At 58.9% G+C, this 20803-nt stretch overlaps 6 protein-coding genes across 6 annotated transcripts; 3 read left to right on the top strand and 3 right to left on the bottom strand.

The window, feature by feature from the left end:
• Nucleotides 1–16: 16 nt before the first annotated feature.
• Nucleotides 17–4932, top strand: L226DRAFT_572315 (CNH-domain-containing protein; the record flags this gene model as incomplete). The annotated part of the gene is made up of 11 exons (XM_067684659.1): nt 17–2020; nt 2080–2223; nt 2284–2577; nt 2644–2913; nt 2967–3134; nt 3189–3531; nt 3586–3738; nt 3791–4059; nt 4117–4336; nt 4393–4476; nt 4532–4932. The coding sequence occupies 11 exons, from the start codon at nt 17–19 to the stop codon at nt 4930–4932; spliced, it is 4350 nt and encodes a 1449-aa protein (XP_067533801.1).
• Nucleotides 4933–5214: 282 nt separating this feature from the next.
• On the bottom strand, nt 5215–8050 carry L226DRAFT_488983 (carnitine acetyl transferase). The gene is made up of 8 exons (XM_067677255.1): nt 7935–8050; nt 7460–7874; nt 7381–7405; nt 7167–7323; nt 6937–7110; nt 6793–6880; nt 5916–6732; nt 5215–5847 (listed from the first exon to the last, which is right to left on the bottom strand). Exons 2-8 carry the CDS (start codon nt 7853–7855, stop codon nt 5534–5536), a joined length of 1971 nt encoding a protein of 656 aa, XP_067533800.1. The 5' UTR covers nt 7856–7874; nt 7935–8050; the 3' UTR covers nt 5215–5533.
• A 569-nt stretch (nt 8051–8619) lies between these two features.
• On the bottom strand, nt 8620–9391 carry L226DRAFT_536350 (uncharacterized protein). Its single transcript, XM_067681103.1, has 4 exons — nt 9106–9391; nt 9000–9049; nt 8908–8943; nt 8620–8852 (listed from the first exon to the last, which is right to left on the bottom strand). The coding sequence occupies exons 1-4, from the start codon at nt 9236–9238 to the stop codon at nt 8715–8717; spliced, it is 357 nt and encodes a 118-aa protein (XP_067533799.1). The 5' UTR covers nt 9239–9391; the 3' UTR covers nt 8620–8714.
• Nucleotides 9392–9658: 267 nt separating this feature from the next.
• Nucleotides 9659–13556, top strand: L226DRAFT_465506 (uncharacterized protein; the record flags this gene model as incomplete). Its single annotated transcript, XM_067675924.1, has 12 exons — nt 9659–9820; nt 9869–11570; nt 11686–11797; nt 11874–11995; nt 12065–12095; nt 12149–12293; nt 12358–12585; nt 12682–12744; nt 12856–12968; nt 13043–13098; nt 13204–13402; nt 13487–13556. 12 exons carry the CDS (start codon nt 9659–9661, stop codon nt 13554–13556), a joined length of 3003 nt encoding a protein of 1000 aa, XP_067533798.1.
• L226DRAFT_536349 (uncharacterized protein) lies at nt 13490–16070 on the bottom strand. The gene is made up of 3 exons (XM_067681102.1): nt 15513–16070; nt 14088–14297; nt 13490–13920 (listed from the first exon to the last, which is right to left on the bottom strand). The coding sequence occupies exons 1-3, from the start codon at nt 15985–15987 to the stop codon at nt 13790–13792; spliced, it is 816 nt and encodes a 271-aa protein (XP_067533797.1). The 5' UTR covers nt 15988–16070; the 3' UTR covers nt 13490–13789.
• Nucleotides 16071–17025: 955 nt separating this feature from the next.
• Nucleotides 17026–20801, top strand: L226DRAFT_536348 (alpha/beta-hydrolase). Its single transcript, XM_067681101.1, has 18 exons — nt 17026–17486; nt 17541–17736; nt 17818–17854; nt 17915–18009; nt 18077–18114; nt 18168–18199; nt 18261–18353; nt 18408–18521; nt 18586–18656; nt 18722–19035; nt 19094–19131; nt 19202–19265; nt 19316–19417; nt 19483–19489; nt 19551–19660; nt 19726–19736; nt 19789–19950; nt 20024–20801. Exons 1-18 carry the CDS (start codon nt 17354–17356, stop codon nt 20387–20389), a joined length of 1983 nt encoding a protein of 660 aa, XP_067533796.1. The 5' UTR covers nt 17026–17353; the 3' UTR covers nt 20390–20801.
• The last annotated feature ends 2 nt before the right edge of the window (nt 20802–20803 follow it).

The following is a 20803-nucleotide window of genomic DNA, read 5'->3' as shown; positions in this document are numbered from 1 at the left end:
CGCCTCCCTGTCCGCCATGGACAGGCCTATGGGCCCGCGCAGGCCCGACAAGCGCAATGCCGCATACGAGTCCATCTTTGGCCGGCCCAGCGCAACCCATCATAATCTCCAGCCTGGCCAGTTTGCCCCTTCGCCCACCTCCTTCCAGCAACCATATCCGCAACCCCCTGCCAGCCAGCCGTATCCTTATTATCCGCAGTACTCTTCCCAGCTTGACCGCAGGACATCGACGTCGTCGTACAGGCCTCCTCCCCAACAAGGGACCCCAAGCGCGTACGCACAGTCGTACTATCCCTCCAACTCCCAAGCCCCGCCGCCGGCATATCAACCACAACAGTACCTTAATCAACAGTACGGGTACGCGAGCTCGCTCGCACCACCGTCCGTGGTAAGCCGTGCACGTTCCATCGGCAGCTCTCCAGGCGTGATTGCACCACTTCCGGAGGAACCCTCGGACCCAGGCCTGGAGGCACTCACCCAGGCCGGCCTTACCCCCGCACAGGCGTACCAAGCACAGGTGTCCAACACCAACGGCACGATGGGCCAGCAGCAGAGTTGGTCGCAGCGTCCTAATCGTCCCGAAACCTCCCCTTCCCCCACACCCTCAGCGCCCGCGGCTGCTCCGCACCCCAGTGGTCCTCGCGGACCGCGACCACCGTCCGCGCAGACCCTCCCGTCTGTGCTGGACAAGATACCCGAAACTCTTCCGCGGATTAGCATGTCGTTCGAGCCCGAAGATGGGAGGTTGGGCCTCGACTTCATCAATGGTGCAGGGAGTGGCGGGAGCGCCGAGGCCACCCCACCCAGTGACCCCGGAACGGAGGAAGACCAGAGCGAACTACCCTACAGCAGGCCGCAGCGGATTTCTGCCCCCAACAGCGTGCGATCACGCTTGTCCGTCTCATCCGGTCCTGCGGGGAGCTTGGACTACGCTCACGGCATGCCCAACGTCCCCCCGTCCTCCTCGCGTCCATACCCGCTTCAACTTGACACCGCCCTAGCCTCCGCACAGGCTGCCGGAGTCAGCATTTCCCCCGCGTCATCCACATTAGTCGACGAGCCGACCCAGATGAACGCCTTCGCTCCGTCTCATGCAGGCCCATCTGGCCGTCGATCCTCAGAGTCTGCGAGGACGCTGCCTGGTCAGTTTCAACGAAAACGTAGTGTCAATGACCGTTCGCAGTCGATGTCTGCTGCGATGTCCCCACACGTCCGTGCGATGATGGAAGCGGGCCGGTCTGGCCGACCACCACTTCCCTCTGCATCCCCTGGGCGCGACTCGCCAGCGCCACGCCCGCGGAGGACGCCCATCGTGTACCCGGCACTCCTGTCTCGAGTCGCGGAGGCGTTCAAGGCGCGAATAAACCTTGGAGACCGCGTGAAGGATGGCCTAACGTACAAAGACGCATTCGACGGGCGGGAAGCGGTCGACACCATCGCGTACATCATCAAGACCACAGATCGTAATCTTGCGCTGCTCCTTGGGCGCGCACTCGACGCGCAGAAGTTCTTCCATGCTGTGACGTACGATCATCGACTGCGGGACAGCTCTCACGATTTGTATCAGTTTCGCACAAAACTGCCCAGTCCGTTCGTCAGCGGGGAGATCGCAAATGTGCCACATGAGCACGAGGAGCTCCTCAAGGCTCTCGGGACGCCCCAGCCGCTCATTGGCGGTGCCGAGAGCGGCGAGTCGACGAGCAAGGAGAGCCCGTCACCATCCGCCGAAGACGACTCGGAGAAGAAAGATGGCTCCCGCCCCGACTCTCCTACCCCGTCGGTAACGCCCGCTTCCCCTGTGACGCGACCTCGAGCCGGCTCGATCTCGTCTGACGATGTGCCATTGCCGACGGGTGTCTTCACACTGCTGACCGACTGCTACTCGCCAACATGTACGCGGGACCAGCTCTGCTACTCGATCGCCTGCCCGCGACGGCTGGAGCAGCAAGCGCGCTTGAACATGAAGCCGCAACGCGAGCTCAAGAAGCAGATCAGCCGGGAGAGTTTGGGCGACCTTGTGGTATGCCCGCTACTCCTCCCTCAAGATGCTCATACGATGTTTGTCGTGATTCGTTACAGGAACCTGGCACGCTCTGGATCCACTCTGTGCCTGCGGAGGTCGTCGCGAGCGTCTCTGACACGGAGAAGAAGCGTCAAGAGGCGATCAACGAAGTCATCTACACTGAGCGAGACTTCGTGCGCGATATGGAGTACCTCCGCGACGTACGTACTTGGCATGCGTTCGAATCAGTCGTGTCGTCTCTGACGCTTCTCCGTGCGTAGTTGTGGATGAAGCCTCTGAAGGAGTCGGAGATCATCCCAGAGGCTCGACGGCAGGACTTCATCGAGCAAGTGTTCTGGAACATAAACGACATTATCGCCGTCAACATCCGGTTGCGCGACGCTCTCAATAAACGGCAGAAGTCGTACGCAGTCGTGGAACAGATTGGCGACATCTTACTGGAGGCCGTCCCTCACTTCCATCCCTTCGTCTCGTATGGTGCGCACCAATTATACGGCAAGTACGAATTCGAGAAGGAGAGGAGTGCCAACCCCACATTCGCGCGGTTCGTGGAGGTTTGTAGCTGTCATGCAACACTCTATAGACCATTGCCGAGTGTGTTTGCTGACGTCGTCGAGTAGGAGACAGAGCGGCGGCCAGAGTCTAGGAAGCTCGAGCTCAACGGCTATCTGACGAAGCCGACGACTCGATTAGCCCGTTACCCGCTACTGTTGGGGGCCGTGCTCAAGCATACGCCCGACGACAACCCCGACAAGACTGCCTTGCCGAAAGCCATCGAGATTGTTCGCGAATTCCTGAAGGCCGTCAACGCCGAGACTGGCAAGGCCGAGAACAGGTTCAACCTCCTCCAGCTCGATCAGCAACTTGTTTTCCGTCCGGGAGAGCAAGTAGTGAGTGGTCTCTGCATCCCTCCTATGCAGTATCACTGACAGTCATGATGTAGGACCTTCGGTTGAAGGAAGAGGGGCGCGAGCTCATCTACAAGGGCGCGCTCAAGAAGCGAGGTAATGCCCAGGGTGACAGTGCCGAGCTCATGGTCTTCTTGTTCGACCATGCTCTCTTGATGGTCAAGCCGAAGAGCAAGGTTGAGCAGTACAAGGTCTACCGCAGGGTAAGTTACTCTCTACGCGGCATTTTAGAGGCAAGTGCGCTGAGCGCTGGCCAGCCCATACCACTCGAGCTTCTGCTAGTCTCTGCTCCAGACGACTACGCAGTCCAGAAGCCGATGAACGCCCGTCAAAAGGCTCTCATCAAGAACTCGCCGCATGCCCCCGTGGTTGCTGTCAAGGACACGAAGGGAGGGTTTTCGATCACATTCGTGCATCTGGGACGCAAGTACTACCAGATCACGCTATGGGCGAGCACTTATGTCAGCCAGCGAAAGTGGGTGGAGCACATCCAGAAGCAGCAGGAAACCATGCGCGAACGCAGCAACGTGTTCGAGACCATCACCCTCAGCGAGAACTTCTTCATTGGAGTGAACAGGGTCATTTGCGCTGCTCCCTTCAGTGAGTATCGGTCACCATGCCATACTCTTGGATGGTAACTGATCCGCGGTGCAGATCAAGGTCGCAAAGTCGTGTACGGTACCGACGATGGTGTCTACCTCTCAAACCTGCTTGAGCGAAACCGGGAGCCGATCAAGGTACTCGCGCTCAAGGATGTTGCCCAGATCGACGTGCTGGAAGAGTACCAACTCCTGATTGTCTTGTCAGGTATGGGTACTTGCATTCTTTTCCCCCGTATGCATCTTACATGTGATCGCAGAGCGACAAGTTATCACGTTCCCACTGGACGCCTTAGACCCGATGGACCCGATGGCTGGTCTCAAGCGCGCGAAAAGGATAGCCTCCCATATATCCTTCTTTAAGGCTGGCGTGTGCCTCGGGAGAACTCTTGTCTGCGTTGTCAAGTCCAGTCCCTTGTCCAGTACGATTAAGACATTGGAGCCGATCGACCAGCACGTCCGCGGCAGGGCGAAGCCGACGTTCCGAAAGTTGCTGCAGGGCGGTAACGATACGCTGCGCGTATTCAAGGTATGTCATCCGTTAGTCAATTCTTTGATGTCATGATCCTCATTCGTTCGCTCGCAGGAGTTCTACATCCCGCTACAGTCGAGCTCGATCCACTTCTTGAAGACGAAGTTGTGTGTTGGATGCACGAACGGTTTCGAGATTGTCGACCTCGAGACTTTGGATACCCAGGGTCTGCTCGATCCGGCGGACGCATCGCTTGAGTTCGTACACAAGAGGGAGAACCTCAAGCCACTCGCCATCTACAGAATAGAGAACGAATTCTTGTTGTGCTATGATGGTGCGTACTGCCACATCAGATATTGGTTCTTCCCAGAAGTTGACCGACTTCCGCAGAATTCGCGTTCTACGTCAATAAAACTGGCTGGCGATCACGCAAGGAATTCATGGTTTATTGGGAGGGATCTCCAACAGGATTCGGTACGTGCTGCATTGTTAATATCACCGGCTTCTTATGAGCTTACAACCCGAATAGCACTCCATTATCCTTACGTTCTCGCCTTTGAGCCGACGTTCGTGGAGATCCGACATGTGGAGACAGGTTCGATGTCCCAGATCATCCAAGGCAACAACCTGCGTTGTCTGTTCGCAGACACGCCGCCTTCCACAACACACTCGGCAGCGAACTATTTCAACCCCTACCAGGGAGGTTATGGATACGCGCCCTACGGTTCTCCGGACGGCTCGAGAACGTCATTTGGCTCGAACGGCCACGGACCTCCTCCGCCGCCTGGCGCAGGGGTGCCATACCCCAATCCTTACATGCCACGGCCACCGCAGGGCGTGGGTCGAGACGAGATCCTCATGGTCTCCGACGACCGCGTCATGCGGTTGCAGATGACCCAGGCTGCGCGTTCGGCGCTGTACGGGCAGTGACGACGTGACGGAGACGGCCTTTCATGACACGACGACGACCTGTTGTATATTGCTTTTCATCCATCTATTCGTTCGTACTGATGACCGCACACCCGCACGTCCACCTGCTTTCGCCGCGCTTCTACACTTACTTCCTCGCAATCCCCCCCTGGTAATTTGTCTTCCCCGTCCCCCCCACCCCGCCGCCGATCCCTGGCTCGGTTCCGTTCCCGTTCGTGCGTCGCGCTTACGTCCTCGTCTTCCCTTCTCGATAATCGATCTTAGTATCTCCTGTGTCGACGTGACGTGTCTGTGTTGTTGTTCGCTCATCCATTCCCAGTCCTACGTACACAGCATATATATCCTAACCTGCATTTGTATCTCCCAGTCTCTCCCCATTGTCACGATACGAGTAGCTAACACACATATATTCGAGCATAGACGCCTTTCCTGATGGCGGCGCGTGGGACTGCCACCCACGCACGCAGGAGGCAACGGATGTCGAGAGGTAAGTTATAAGCGATACAATGACATCTACACACCATCTAGTATGTAGGAGTACATGGGGTCCCACCAGTAGATCTACAATGAAAGCCCATAACCAAAGTCAGAGTCCCCCGAGTCACAACTTGGGCTTGTTCGCCGGCTGGGCGGCGAACAGGTCGTACAAGTCCTTCGCCGCGCGCTCGAGCTCGCTGCAGAACTTCGCGTTCGGCATCTCCGTGCGCGAGGTGACAGTGAACTGGAGGAAGTCGTCGAACCCGGACGTGTACGCGACGCCGAACCCGTCGGGCACGACCTCGCCCCAGCCGTACGGCCCGAAGTTCTTCGTGTAGATCGCGGACGTGCTGAGGACCCAGTAGCTGGAGCGCTTGAGGACCGGGTTCGAGAACACCTCGGGCATCTGCTCGCCCTCCTTCACGGAAAGCTTCAGGCCTGCACAGCGGAGGAGCCCGGCGTCAGTAAGTTGTCCAGGCAATAGTTAACATGGAGGGGGCGCATACCGAGAAGGTGGCGGTCAATTCCCCGCCCGTTGCCCGCGGCACGCGCGTCCCCGCCGTGCTTCTTGAGCGCGTTGCGGAAGAGCTCGAGCTTCTTGGCCGCGCTCGCGGCCGCGTCGTCCATGCTCGCGACCCACGCGTCGGACTCGGCAGACACGACGCGGATCGCCTCCGTGCGGCCCTTGAGGAACTTGCGCACGGACGCGGCCTCGTACGTGCCGCCCTGGCGCTTGAGGCCGCTGGCGCGGAGGAGGCGCGCGTACGCGAGCTGGATGATCATCTGCGTCCAGCCGTCGGGGGAGACCCCGAACGCCTTCACGGCGGCCTTGCCGTACGGGGTGCGCACGACGCTGAGGGTCTGCGAGGAGATGAGCGCGACGGCGGCCTCGGTCGCGCTCTCGATCGCGCGCTGCGTCTCGGGGGAGACGGTCCAGTCGAGCGCTTCGGGGAGCGCGCCGGTGGCGGCGGAGTAGAGGGGCGAGTTGGCGGAGGTCGCGAAGTCCTTGGCGGCGATGAGGTCGAGGACGCGGTCGCACATCGTCGCGGTGGGCGTGCCGTCCATGACGGAGTGCTCGCCGACGAAGCCGGCCTTGCCGTCGGGGAGGACGACGAACTGGCAGGGCTTGTCCATCCACCGGTTGCGGAGGCCGAGCGAGGGCGGGCCGGTGGGCTGGGGGACGACCGCGCCGTGCCAGAGGTTGCGGGAGTGCTCGATGAAGCTGTTCGCGGGCTCGGTGTCGAGGCAGAGGACGAAGGCGGCGGAGTGGATGGTGGTGAGGATTTGGGCGTTTTTGGGATCGGATGCGAGTTGTTGGAAGTCCTGTGGAGGATATGCTCGGTCAGAACGTCCAGGGACAACGTGCGGGAGCGCAAAACACACCTTGGCCCAGACATCGCGGTTGGATGCGGTAAGGACGCCGACGCCAGGGTATTCCTGTTTGGTGTTGTCGTAAATGTGCTGGATTTGTCTGGGGGCAGGAAGGGTCAGTGCGATGAGGGCTAGGGCAAACTGCGTGACGCATACTTCTGGAGCGCGTCGAGGGAGAGCAGTTTGCCATCTTGCCAGGGCTCGAGCTTCCAGACGCGTCCGCGGTGGAGGACGACGACGTGCCCGGACCTACCGATGTCGCCTGCCTTGGCATGACTCACCGACCAGTCGATTCCAGGACCGGGGACGCGACAGCAGTCGAACATCCACCTGGGTGCGATAGTATTTGTGAGCAGCGATCTAGTAAACGCAATTGGGCTGCGTACCTCCAGGTGTCCATGCATATCGGTCCCTCCTTGGTGGCTTCTGGAGGGATCTGGCCGAGCTTGTACTGCTCTCGGAAGGCCATGACTGCGCGGACGAGCGACGCGGCACGATGGACAGGTGTCTGGGGTAGGTGCGCGGGGTGGTCCTTGAAGCCATCTATACACGCGGCATGTTGGTAGTGCTCTGAGCGGCAAAGGACATAGGATCACGTACAGTAGTATGAGACGTTCACCACAACCTACGTGCGACACTGATTAGTATCTGTGGACACCGAAGGCAATGCGCGACTCACCGAATCCCGGTAGGTCAAGTACGCGAGGTCGTCCCACCACTCCTCGAGCCAGTGCAGGCGGCCGGGCTCCTCGCTGCGTGATTGCAGGCGCTGCTGGAGCTCACGCGCGTAATCGCTGGACGCGAATTGGTCGACGGCCTTGACGGCATCCGCGTATTCCTGCTCCGACCACGCGATGGGCTTGAGGCTCTCCTTCAGTTTACCCACCGTCTCTGCCAGTGCGGGGAGGGGTAAGCGGGGGAGGGTGGACTGGGCTGCGAAGGTGGGGCCGGAGAGCGGTGGGGGCGCGAGGGTCTTCCAGTTCGCCGGACGCGTCGTGCTGAAGGGTGTCGAGGACATGGTGCGCGCCGCAGACCAAGCGATGCGGGGTAGCCTGGGCAACTTGGACGGAATCATGAAGGTCGCGGGTCACGGTCTGGGGTAAAGAGCTGGTTATATGCGCGCCCCGTCCTAGGTCCGGCTACCCCGCACTCACCACCAGCCATGTGAAATCTCCCGCTTCATGTACCGATGTTGAGGACGTTCCCGTCGACATGGCCACTCAGGACGACGAGCTAGTGCCAACAGAGTTCGAGTACAAGTGCAACGGTGGTCGAAATGGACAAGAAATGCAGACATTCGTCGACGTAACCATAGGCCTGGCCGGGGATTGAACCGGTGTTACGAAGGCCTCGGGCTTCAAAAAGAAGGCGTTCAAACCCGGATAACGTAACACTCTAAACAAGGAATATCGACTCTGAAGCACTTGTCTGTAACACGACACCGCCACTCTGCTCATCGGGATACGGCAGAGGGACGGAACGACCTTCTGACCACCGACTGTCCTTCTCGGCTCAAGGCACAAAGCCAATGAGGTAATTGTGATTGCAAGCACAAGCAGTCGACGCTTTAACCGGATCCCCAACCTACAGGTGTCCAGGTCAGATGGCTCGACATGACAAGTGAATCTGACACTCGAGAGCTACGGCCGTAAAGCCCAAGCATTCCTCACCTTTCCGTGTCCGTCATCGTCGTCTCGAAGTGTTTCTAGTTCGCGCCACCGGTATGTGTACGGGTGTTCTCGTGATGTTGTCCGACTCTTGGCAAGCTGAGTCGTTGGTTGGAATACTATCGGACATACTCATGCTATGTAGGAGTAACCGAGATCTTGCGTAAATTCAACGCGAGCATCGTGAACGTATTGCGTGGACCGTGGTACAAGTACAGCGTAAAGTAGTACTTACACCTCTCCGTAGATCATTTCCCGCTTCAAGTTTCACTCATCAAGAAGAGTAGGAAGATTCTCCTTGATATAATCGACCACCGCATCTGGTCCTTTCTCCACCTGCAATCCCTGCGGAAGGCTGAACGTCTTGATGCCTGGGATGGTCTCTCGCGCAATCCCGACGATCTCCTGCGCATGCAGGAGTTATGCACCAGATAGACGATCTCGGTGTCTTGAAACCTACCTGAGCCTGCTCTGGGGTCCACATCGAGGCTGTGAACTGAATGGATCGATCTGTATACGTACGGGATCAAGATGTTTCGGTTGCGAGCTCACCAGGACGTTCGGTTGCTCCCTCTCCAGGATGGGCCGCACCTCTTCGATGCCTGTGGCCGGAGTCAGAGGCTTATCCAAAGATCGGTGACTCATTACCGGGACTCACTTTTAGCGTTGGCGGCATGCACGATAGTGTACTTGTCCTTGACGTCCTCCACGACCCTCCCGATCAGCCGTTTCGCCCGTTCTGGAGCCGTGTTGACAGTGACGAGTCTGTAGGTTGTTCGTGTATCTGGCATGGTGGCGATCAAGAGGGATAGAGATGCTATCTTTCTAGCTCACACTTCGGAAGCAGCTATGTATGTCACACGGACTCGGCGGCCGGAGATGGGGGTGGGCAGCAGTGTGCGAGAGACGGATGAACGCGATCACGTGGGGCCTATGTACGCGTCGAGTTGCGCTGGGTGGCTTCGCTGATGATAAACACTCGATTGGTAGGAGTATGATATACGACCTTGGTGAGCTTGTATGCAGTCAGGGTGTGTAGCGGTGTGTGTAGGAATCCGTGGGCTGTTGAGCCCTGCGGAGGCTTGAAGAGCGCGCGGGACTGCGGCCCGGACAGGGATTACGTAAGGGACGAGGTCGATTGCGCAGAGGACTCGGATGCGCAGCCACAGCTGATGCCTTGACTGAGCTCCGCTGCTCACCAGCCCCTCTGAATGTCGGTTGTAGGCTCGGACTACGGCGGGTCAAGCTATGGGAGATCAGAGCCCCGTCCAGACAAGGCCCTCATCGTCAAGTGCACACACGAAGAACGCGGCAGCAAAAAGATCTCCTACCAGTCCTCCCGCCTTTGCACATATGACAATCTCCGGAAGCAGGTGCGTCATCCCCATCGTCTTCTCACTCTCCTAACCACCCCACCACAGGTAGAACGCTGCTTCGGACTCAACTCTACCCCCTTCTACATCGCATACGTCGACGACGACTCCGAGACGACCCTGATTACCAATGAAGCCGACCTCACCGAGGCTATCAACTACTTCAAGCCCACTACGAGCGATGATGTCCCTCTCTCGTCTGCAGCCTCCATCCTATCCGGTCGCAGCTTCCGCAAGTCCCAGATCGTACTCCGCGTCCACGTCGTCGTCGACTATGATGGCATCAGCCTCTCGGACACCGGCTCTCTCGTCAGCTTGGAGGAGTACAGGAACAGGAACGGGAGCGGGCAATCTCTGTCCTACTCGTCCGAGCCTCCTAGGGAGCTCGAGGATGACGCCATCACGGTGAGTTCCAAGGATATCGGCTCCAAGTACGACGCCTACCGCGGCGGCAAGGGCACCAAGACCATTGTCGCCGGCCCCAGTCGAGAACCCCTCATCGACCCCCACGATCAGTGGGAGACACGTACCCTCTCCAGTGCCCCAAGGACGCGACAGTCGGGTCCATTATCTTCCGATGACACGCTCGCACGGTACCCCGAAGATCCGTCCTCTGTCTTCGCACGGCTGAAGCTCGAGGAGGAGCGCCTTGGTCTGTCTCCGGGTAACCTCAACGGCGCGTCTACCTTCCAGACGGAGCGCGGAGTCCACTGGCTACGAGAACAGAACTCCCACTTGTCGATCCTCGATGGAGATGGGGTGTCGATCAGTGATGTCTCGCTCGAAGACAGCATGTCGCTGGAGCTCGAGCGCAATCAGCATGGGAACTACCGCTACACGCTCACGGGCAGCAGTGGGTCTGCTGCGTCGCAGAGCGTGCGCGACTTTGGGTACGACGACGGGGCCAGCGTCGGGGTTAACGACGCGATCGAGAGCCTGGCGGACTCGGCGGAGAAGTTCCTGGATAGTCGCCCGACGTCGATGCAGGCTACGCAGTTCTCACACCCTCACCGCTCTTCGAACCCTTTCATGGGCCCGGAGGAGCAGCAGTACCCGACGGACTACATCCACCCAGACATCCCGCCGGAGGTCTTGTCGTTCCTTCGACCCGACCCGCCACTCGGCCCCCCTCCCGATCCCACCAACTGCTCCAACTGCGGCGTCGTCCTGGACATGATCAAGTACGTCTGCTCGACCTGCGGCGAGAAGAAGCCCATCATCATCGAGCCGCAGTGGACGGGCGACGTCAAGGGGAAGACGCGCGCCATCGACATCCAACGCGAGCACTCGTACCCGCCACTGCGCAACCCGCCGTCAGCTGCGGCCTCCGCTTCCTCGCTTACCATGGTCGGCAGCCAGCACTCCGGGAGCGGGAGCTCAGGGTCGTCGGAGCACCACCCCTCGCGCTCGATGTCGGAGAGCACGCTGCACCTCAAGGTCCACCGTCCCCCATACAAGCCGCTGCCTATACCTCCCAGCCAGATCAGCCCGGTGTCGTCTTCATCTCCGGGTTCGGAAAATAGGAGGAGAGATGGCTACGAGTTGTGCTCGAACTGCGTGCAGGCATATGGCGTTCAGCATTCGCTCGAGTTCAGCGCGACGCCTGGGACGTCCCCCGGTCCCGGGACGTCGCCGGAAGATGCTGAGCGGGCACTCTCGAGATGGCGGCGCACAGCGCCAAGCCAGAAGGGCGTGCTGCGGCACGCGTATATCGAGAAGAGTTGGACGCACAACGGTTGGGAAGACGTCGGTGAGTGCTAGTCCCGCCTGATGCTGCGGCATCTGTCACGCTGCAGGGACGGATCGCGATGGGACCTTGCAGGCGTACGAAGGAACGACGATCCTAATGGCTGTTTCATTTCTAGAGCAAGGTGGCACGGGAACGTGCCACTGTTCGACGTGCAACACCATCATCACCAACCACCGGTACAAGTGTGCCTCCTGTGACGACTTCAACTTGTGCCGGGCCTGCTACAGGTACGCCACTGCAGCATCGTTTTTGTCGTGCCATAATACAGCTAGTGCTCATGTATATTCGCCTTGCGCCCTCTAGGCAAGTGTACGAGGTTCACCCTGCACACGCGTTCCTCGCGGTCCCGGACAAGCCAAGCAGTTCCATGTCTTCGACTAGCACCATGGTCGACCTTGCGCAACAGTCGTCGATGGATGAATCTTGTGAGTCTAGCCGCCTGCCGTCTCCGTGGGTCCACCTCTCAACGCTCGTTCTCGCCTCGTTCGACTCAGCGATGACACACATCGGCGTCCATTGCGCACAGTAAGTTTCGGCACACTTGACCAATCGTGTAGTGCGCTCACTCCTGGCGGCAGTTGTATGCAAGAGATCGTAGGAGCCAGGTTCCATTGCGCCATCTGCGAGAATGTCGACATCTGCTCGAACTGCGACGCCGCTGGCCTTCCAGGAAACATCGACTCAGCGGACGGCGGACACGTCTCGTCCCACATCATGATCAAGGTGATTCAACGGACTGCACTAGTGCGCCCCTGCCAGCGCGGACGCTCACGTCCTCCCCCCACAGATTCCTCACCCCATGTCCACGGCGGACCTGCACTCGACCAGCCAGATGGCGATGAAGCTGTGGACCGGGCGCGACGCCGCCCAGGCGCAGGCGGGCAGCACGAACGGCCGCCCGCGGCGCAACTCGTACGGATCCGCGTACTCGCACACCGTGCTCGGCACCGGCGCGCGCGTCGACCCCGCGTCGGTGCAGAGCGACCACGGCATGGTGTGCGACGGATGCGCTCAGGTATGTGGCGTCGTCGTCTACCTCCGCTTGCGCTCGATGCGCGCGGAACCCCCTTGCATGCGCATGCGGTCTGACGTAGTGCTCTGTCCGATCCAGCCAATCGTCGGCGTGCGGTACCAGTGCGCCAACTGCCCGTCGTACCCCAAACCCATTAGCCTGGTACGTAATGGCGTGAAGCCTTTCTCCTTTCCGCATGGGCGAGCGTGTGTACTGACGAGTGGCGGCGCCTTGGCTTCACTGCTTGGTCCATCAATCGCATCAACATTACAGTGCGAACGGTGCGAGGCGCGCTCGTACGCGCTGCACGACCCGTGGCACGTCTTCTTCAAGCTCCCGAAACCTGTCGACCGGCCGCTCGTTTTGCAGCCGCCATTGCCCCCGCTGTACGTGCTCGTGCTCGTGCTGGGCATCGCCGACCGCGCCGAAAATAGCTCACAATAACTTGACTCACACACAGGTACAAGAGGCCGGCCGGGCCAGCGGGTGGCGTGTTCAACCTGGCCGACCCGAAAGGTGCGCCTTTCGTTTGTTCGCTTCGCTCCGCTCGAGAACGGCACTGGGCTAACAACAATTGTCGTCGTCGGTACTTTATCCTCTGCGCGTGCGCCACACACACAGGGTATCTCCGCTCGCTGACGCACGCGTTTGCGGTGTGCGATCGGTGCATGTCTCATATCTCCGGGGAGTGGTTCCATTGCGCGTATTGCCCAAAGGACCTGTGCGACAGCTGCGCCGAGGTCGACACGCACGATAACACGCACCTCTTTGTCGTCTTCAAGTCTGACGTCAACATGCAGATCTTCCGGTATGTGCTTGCGTTTGCCCTTTCTCTCTGCCGGTACCCCGAACCCCCCCCCAGTGCAATGTGCATCTCGTACTGATCCCGGCGTTGTTTTTGTAGGAGGTTCATGAACGAGGAAGACCCCTCGCGCAGCCCGCCGCTCATCCCGTTCCCTGTATACAATTCATGATCTACCGGACGTCATATGTATTGCTACACCCACGACCCACGACAACCCATTGTATGTATGTGGATTCCACCTGTATCGCTGTTCGTCACAATGCTGTCTTTCCGTAACTTCCTATTGCCACCGATGTAGCACCTCTTCTACCTACACACACATACAGTTTTCGGATTATGGGATCACGTCATGCTCCGCGCAGCAGCGGACAATGGGCATTGGGGATATCGGGCCCACGGCTGCTACAGATCCGGGTTGAGATCCAAATCCAAGTCGAAGAACGGCTGCTGTTGGGGCGGCCGGAAGAGATCTGGCCGATACGGGTTTGCCCCAGGATGGCCCGGGAGCTCGAGTGTCGGCGATACCGTCGGTGCTGCAAGGAACGAACATCGCGCATTAGTGCCGCCGCAGCCCCGCACCCGCACCCGCACCCAAAAACAAGAACAAGAAAGAGAACAAGGGCAAGGGCGAGGGCGAGGGCGAGGGAGCCCGGATTGGGAACATGGCACGGAACGAGTGAACGGAACGGATTGGACTCACGCTTTCCGACCGAATGCGTCTCGCCCAGGATGCCGAGCGGCGCCTCGTCGTTCATGTGCCCGCGGCGCATCTTTTCTTCGTTCGGGAACGGGGGGAAGAACAGCGGCGGCGGCGGCTGGCCGGGAGCCAGGTCGGGCATGTTCGGCGGCGCAGAGGTGAACGCGGAGAGGCTCTGCGCGTACGCGAGCAGCTCCGGGTAGGGAATCGCGCCTGGGGGCATGCATGACATGATACGTAAGCGTCAGCGTGAGTTGCGTTTGGCGGGCGGAGGGAGAGAGGGAGGGAGAGGGACAGATCAGGGACACTGGGAGCGGGAGCGGGCCTCTCTGACTGTGACTGGAGGTCTCAGCGAGCAATGCGGGCGGCCGTGCTTCGCGGCTTCTCGCTGTACATTGCCCGAGTGGCTCCTCGAGAACCGTGGAAGATTAGGAAGGAACGCGGACGGGTTCACGTATGCGGAGTACAACGAACCACAGATATGGGAAACCGGGTACAGCGGAGGACATGTAAGTGCGCGAGCCTCGTCTGCTCCATGGAACCTGGCGTGGTGGGGTCCGAGCGAGTATAGTTGAACCCCGGCAGCCATGTTTGGTTGGAGCATGCGGTCTCTGGGACATGTCCTTTTGTCTGGACTTGGCTTCTGTCAGAGGGTGAGACCCGGAGGCGTATACCCGGCTCCTCGCTCGAGGAATCTGGCCGAGGGCTCGGAGACTCAGGTCAGACGCTCTGTCTGGTATGACGGGAAGGTGGCCATCATGTCACCCCATCGAAGACCCCAGGGTAAAAATCGTCCAGCGATGCATCGCGTGACCTAGAAGAAGAACAAGGTGCAAACAAGGTAAACTCGACGAGTTCTCGCGCGCTCCAATACCCTATACATGCTCCCTAGCCGAGACTCGCTGTATAGCAAACCTTATAGGCCGAAGGACTTTGTTGATGCGCTCCATTCGGCCTAGAGGCTTGAGGTAGTGTGCAACATCCAGAGGCAAATAACAACTTGCCAGAGAGGCACTCCGATAACATGACCAGCGAGACCGAACCGAGAAAGTTGTGACCCCCCTCGGCCGTCATTCAGCAGGATGCCACAATGGCACAAGGTTCTCTTTCAAGATACCCAGGCCCAGGCATCCCGCTTTCAGAACACATGTGGCACCTTCGCGTACGGTCCGCCGCGAGGAAGGTGGTGCCGAACAAGTCGCAGAAGAGCTTATGAAGCGTCACACAAACTACACAACGCTTTCCCTGGTTGTGCAAATATCGACCGAGCAATTACACATCTCTTCAGGGCTAACGATTGTTCTGCGCCGAAGAGATAGGGAATGCAAACGGCAGGGACGCTGTCCACGGTTCACTTCCGCTTTAAACCCCCCAGGAGAAGTCCGAGGGGTGTACGCACATCCTGAACAAGGAGCATGTGTGACGTACCGGCCTTGGCTTCTTCAATGGCTTTGAGACGCTCTTCGCCTTCTCGAATTATGGCATCAAGTTCGCGTCTGCCCTCGTCTAATGTCCGAACAGTATCGCGCCACCGACGATCGAGATCGAGGACCTCGTCTTTTAGTTGCTCAATACGGCGCTGCTTCACTTGGTGTGCGCGCGCTAGGTGCATGGCAGCCGCAAGTTGAGCATCGACAACGAGGAGTTCCGAGACGGATGGTGGAGGTGGTGGACGTGTTTGCGGGGGACCAAGAGACTGGAAGAGAGTGTGCGAGAGTGTCTGCAGCCGCGCTAGTGGGTCTAAGAGGATCTCGGACATGGATGCCGAGGGGCTTCCCAGCAATTGGGCATCCGTAAGAGTGAGAGCATATTGCTGGGAGTAGCCGTACTGGGTTGACTGGGAAGGGAAGGCTGGTTGGGTGAGCGGCTGAGAGGACGGCCCGACGAAGCTCGGATACGACATCTGTACTCGGAAGAAAGTGGTGGATTCTGTGAGGTCAGCTGGTGGTCTGCTCGAGGGTTCGCAGTGGGATGCACATGGAGGTTAAGGGCAAGATGCACGAACGCGTCTCGGAGCCACATCACCGCCAACTAATCTAATCTTATCTTCTCGGCACAGCCAGGCTGTCTTCCAGCGCTTGCGCGCCTCTACTCGACTCTCCATCGCATAACTTCGAGGAACAGCAGTACTTGAGCTCAGCTCGACAACTATGACTGCTTAAGTGCCTCGAAATTGAGAGTAGAAGCTGCTGTAGCTGGTCTCCTGTACGGTGATGTCTGTTTTCTTGTATTCTACAGATGGTCTGATCGCTCGGAACCCCTCCCAGACTCTCAAGTTGATGCACCTGTGATGCATATAGGCGGTGTCATGCATGTCGTAAGGAGATATCATGCGCGAGGGGCTCATAGGGTCTGCAATTTCCATTCGTACCCGGTGCTCGTGGCTTGAGCGCATCTCAAGGCCGGAGGTACAATCAGCGCTTGCCGCATCCGAACCTGTCCTTGGCCCACGTTAACCAAATGCATAACAATAGCAGGCAACATCCTCCGCCAATTTGACTCGAACATACCCTGACGCATGCGTACGCCAGCGGCCCCCTGCCTGAGCCTCCGATGCATTGGCTCAAGAGTGTCAGTCTGTGGAAATTCACTCAGGGACATGGAATTCGGCCCAGCGTTGTCGGCGGGCTCTCGTATAGCCTAGCCAGATCTTTACAGCCAGACAAGTAGACGTGACCTTCCCTGAAGGGACAACGAACATTACTGGCCGCATTAACCAGGATGCGCCGTCAATATCCGCCATTTGGCCGCCTCGAGCGGCGCAGATCGGTTTAAGGTTCTAGTATATTGCTTAGCGCCCGCGGCTCACACTTCCGTCGCCTGACTGCGTGTTATGTCATTTTCCAGGCCTCTTCCTCTGCTCGTCCACAGGGCCATGTGCAAACGATGTAAGCTTCAGTCCGGGTCGACGGCCGCAGCGCATGATTGCAATAGAGACAGACGAGCAACGCGCCTTCCCACTGACAATTGCATGAGAACGCTGGCGAGAGAGTCGCGTTGCACTTTGCAAGCCGTCGTCAAGGACCGCTATTGTGGAGCCTCGCAGAAGTTCGGGATGTCCATCACTATCTCGCTTACCATCAAACCTTCTTCCCAGCCCGGCGGGTACGGGGGCTCGCGGCTGGCACTCAGACACATACCATTATCCATATTACAGCCTTCCCGATTTGGAGGCTCACCCGGGCTGACTGCGTATAAATACGCGACGCTGGAGACGACTCAGCCGCATACCCCGTCTCTCTAACCCTCCCCACCAGCTTCTCGCCAACATGCTCGGGGCTGCGTCTACAGTATTCCTCGCTGTAGCCCTCGTCGCTGCTTCGCTTCCTCCGACGCCGAGCAGTTGGCCGCAAGACTACCCAGGCAAGCCATCAGGCGACTTCAGCCCAGCATGGCAGAGCTGTATGTCCGTTCGTCGCATGCGTCGTCCCCTTCGCTGACTTCCTTCGCTTGTAGACTTCCAGGTGACCGATCCCTTGCCGGGCGTTTCCTGGCCTCTGTCTCGCAACTTCGCCGGGAACATCCCAGTCGACCGTCCAGGCCACCCCAATAATACCCTCTTCTTCTGGGCATGGGAGAAGACCGAAGGTTCCCTCACCGCGGCCGCGAACGAGCGCGCCGGCGTTCCATGGGGAATCTGGCTCAACGGAGGGTATGCACCGGTTTCTCGCGGGATCCACTCCTCTGTCTCGAGCCCCGGTCCCTGACATGTCCCGTACTCTGTTATAAATAGCCCTGGATCCTCGAGTCTGCTCGGTTTCGCGTACGAGGTAGGCGCATGTTTGCATCTCGCACCGCCCAGATGGTCCCGCTGACAGATCGTGGCGCAGAATGGCCCCATTCACCTGGATGCAAACGGGGTGCCGTTCCAGAACACGTTCAGCTTCGACAACGTCGCCGACTACATCTGGATCGACCAGCCTGTGTAAGTGGTGCTCACCTCCGGAACTCTGCGCCGCACAAGTTGGACCTTACTCATTCGTTCTTCTCAGCGGTACTGGCTGGTCCACAGCGGACTCCACTGGTTATGGTGAGCTAGCGGCTCCACTCGCCGTTTCGGCGTCGCTGATGATGCCTCTCTAGTGCACGATGAGGACGAGATGGGACGGGACTTCGTGAGTGCTTGTCTCTCATCACTGAGGATGTTGACTGAACGTAATCATTGGCGCGGTCTAGATGGGCTTTCTGGCGAACTTGGTCAAGGTGTTCCCGAGCCTGGCGACCCGGCCTCTGTACTTGACTGGAGAAAGTTATGCCGGCACTTATATTGTGAGCGACTCCCGCGACAATGAGTCCGGGATGGCCGCTGACCAATAGCCGCAGCCATACATTATGAAGACGTACTTCGGCATGACGAACCCTCCGGTCAACATCGCGAAATTTGCCATCGGCGATGGCACCGTCGGATCTGAGGTTGTCTTCGAATATGTGCCGACGGTGGGTCTGGATTCATCGTCAAGTTTGCCGCTAGCAGCTGATCATTCTCCCCATCGTGCCGTAGCTCACGACCATCGAGACTTACCCGCAACTTATCGGTTATGACCCGGACGTATACGAGTTCTTCAGAGAGCAGTGAGTGCTAAAGTGCAGCGTGGAGTTCATGGGCTCGTCGCTCTGACTCACAATCGTCCCGTTAGACAACATCTCTGCGGCTACGACCTCAACCTCACCTATCCTCAGAACGGCCACTTCCCGACCTTGCAGTTCGTCAACCCGTCGGATCCTCATCGGAGCGAATTCAGCGCTGCCTCGGCGAAGCGCGACTTCTTCCGGAAGACGCTCTCCAGGTTAGCGTCCGCTGCCTCGGCCAGTACCAAGCGTTCCATCGATGAAGGCGCAGTGGCGAAGCGCGACCTGAGCATGCGGGCGAATGGGACCATCGACCCGTGGTATGGATGCTTCATCTACGACGAGATGATCGACTACGCCATGAACTTCTCGGCTCCGTGGAGTGCGTCTTTTGTGGTCATGGTTTACTTCCAACTGCGTTCTAAGGCCCCAGATTGCAGATGTCGTCGGTAACCCAGCGACGCTCGATGGATTTGATGTGAGTGGAGTATCTCTGCCACGCGCGATGTCGCTCACCTGACGTTGCTCGTCCCCGCCTCTCCCCGCAGTTCTACCAAATCCCTGACGCACTTAACCCGGAGTTCCCCATTGACGGCAAGGGATTCTTCAATGGTATGTCTTCTCGATGCTCCTGGTAAAGCCCGACTAACATGCCGACGTAGATCCGCAGGCGGTCTCTGCGCTCCACGCCCCAACTAGCAAGACATGGTCTGGCTCCTTCTTCTATCCGTTCCTCGGAGACCCCGTCAATGGCAACGACCTAAGTGAGTTTCAGATCGTATACTCCGCACTAGATCCGCAACTAACCGCACCGCGCGCGCGAACGTAGGCGTCGAGTGAGTGGATCATGTCCAAGAAGGGCATCGCAGCGGGTGCTAATCGACTGGGAACCACTAGGCCCATGGCGTTCTTGAGCGATCTAGCAACGAACATGTCCCACCACGGCATTCCCATCGTGCTGTACTCTGGCAACGACGATTCTCTGATTGCACACCGCGGCACGGAAGGTGCGTGTGTCTATCAAGCGATTGGACGATGACACGATCGTACTGAACGGCCGGCCCTTCCCCAGTTGTCATCCAGGTTCGTGCGACCGATCTGTGACGGACGTGCATCACACTGATTAGCTCGCCAGAACACGACCTTCGGCGGCATCCAGGGCTTCACGCGGCGCCCGTCCACGCCGTGGTTCGACAGCGACGGCAGCTTCGCCGGCGTCGTGCACCAGGAACGCAACTGGACGTACGTCCTCGTCGAAGGCGCGGGGCACCTCGTCCCATTCAACCAGCCTGCCCGCGTGAGTGCTGTTCCCACCTCCCCCCCATCACATCGCGCATCGAACGCTCACACTCATCTTCCGCCTCTCCCAGGCCCTCACCATGTACCGTAACTTCATCTTTGGGAGCAACCAGACCGGGCTGGTCGTCTCCGGGACTGACGGGGTGACCGTCGAGGGCGGCGAGGACGCCGAACTCGCCGTCGACGCGATCCTCGGGCAGTCCGGCATCTACGTCGGCGCGATCTCGACCACGTCCACCGTCGAGTACCCGGCAGCGACGATCGCCGCATGGGAGGAGTTCATTGCGACGGCGACGGCGACGCTGCTGCCCCCGCTCAGCCCCAGAAACCTCGCGAAGCGGAGCGGGGCTGCGCGTGTGGGAGGCGCAGCGGGGGGTGCGTTGGCGATCGCGGCGAGCGTGGCCGCGGTCGTGGTATCTTTATTGCGTTCGATCTGAGGTGTGGTGGGCGCGGGTGGGCCCTTTCTGTGCTTCTGCGGTTCGGGGTTCGTGATTCGTCGGTTTTCGTCTTCGCGTCTCATGGGCCCTGCTTCGGCCTTGGTCTTCGTTGATCGGGTCGGTCTTGCTTTCGGGTTCGCATTTCGCATAGTTTGCGGTTTCCGCTTGCTTCTTCTTTTCTTTGCTTCTACTGGGTTTGCTTTTGGTTTATGTCTCGACGTCTGGATGTCCTTGATGCTGGTCATGCCCTGGTTACGACAGGAAGTAGTAGAACGAGAAACGACGCCACTGTATCATGTAACAGCTCTCTAGTTCTCGGCCTAACTTAATGTATCAATGCTGTGACGCGCACCTCTTGCTTCGCTAAGCCACAAGTCTTTCATCTCCCGGTAGCATATCGACCCAAGGAAGGAT

This window comes from Lentinus tigrinus, assembly GCF_003813185.1.
Source record: "Lentinus tigrinus ALCF2SS1-7 unplaced genomic scaffold L226scaffold_18, whole genome shotgun sequence".
Classification (NCBI taxonomy): domain Eukaryota; kingdom Fungi; phylum Basidiomycota; class Agaricomycetes; order Polyporales; family Polyporaceae; genus Lentinus; species Lentinus tigrinus.
The sequence above is the reverse complement of the archived record's forward strand: the minus strand, read 5'-3'. Positions and strand labels throughout refer to the sequence as shown.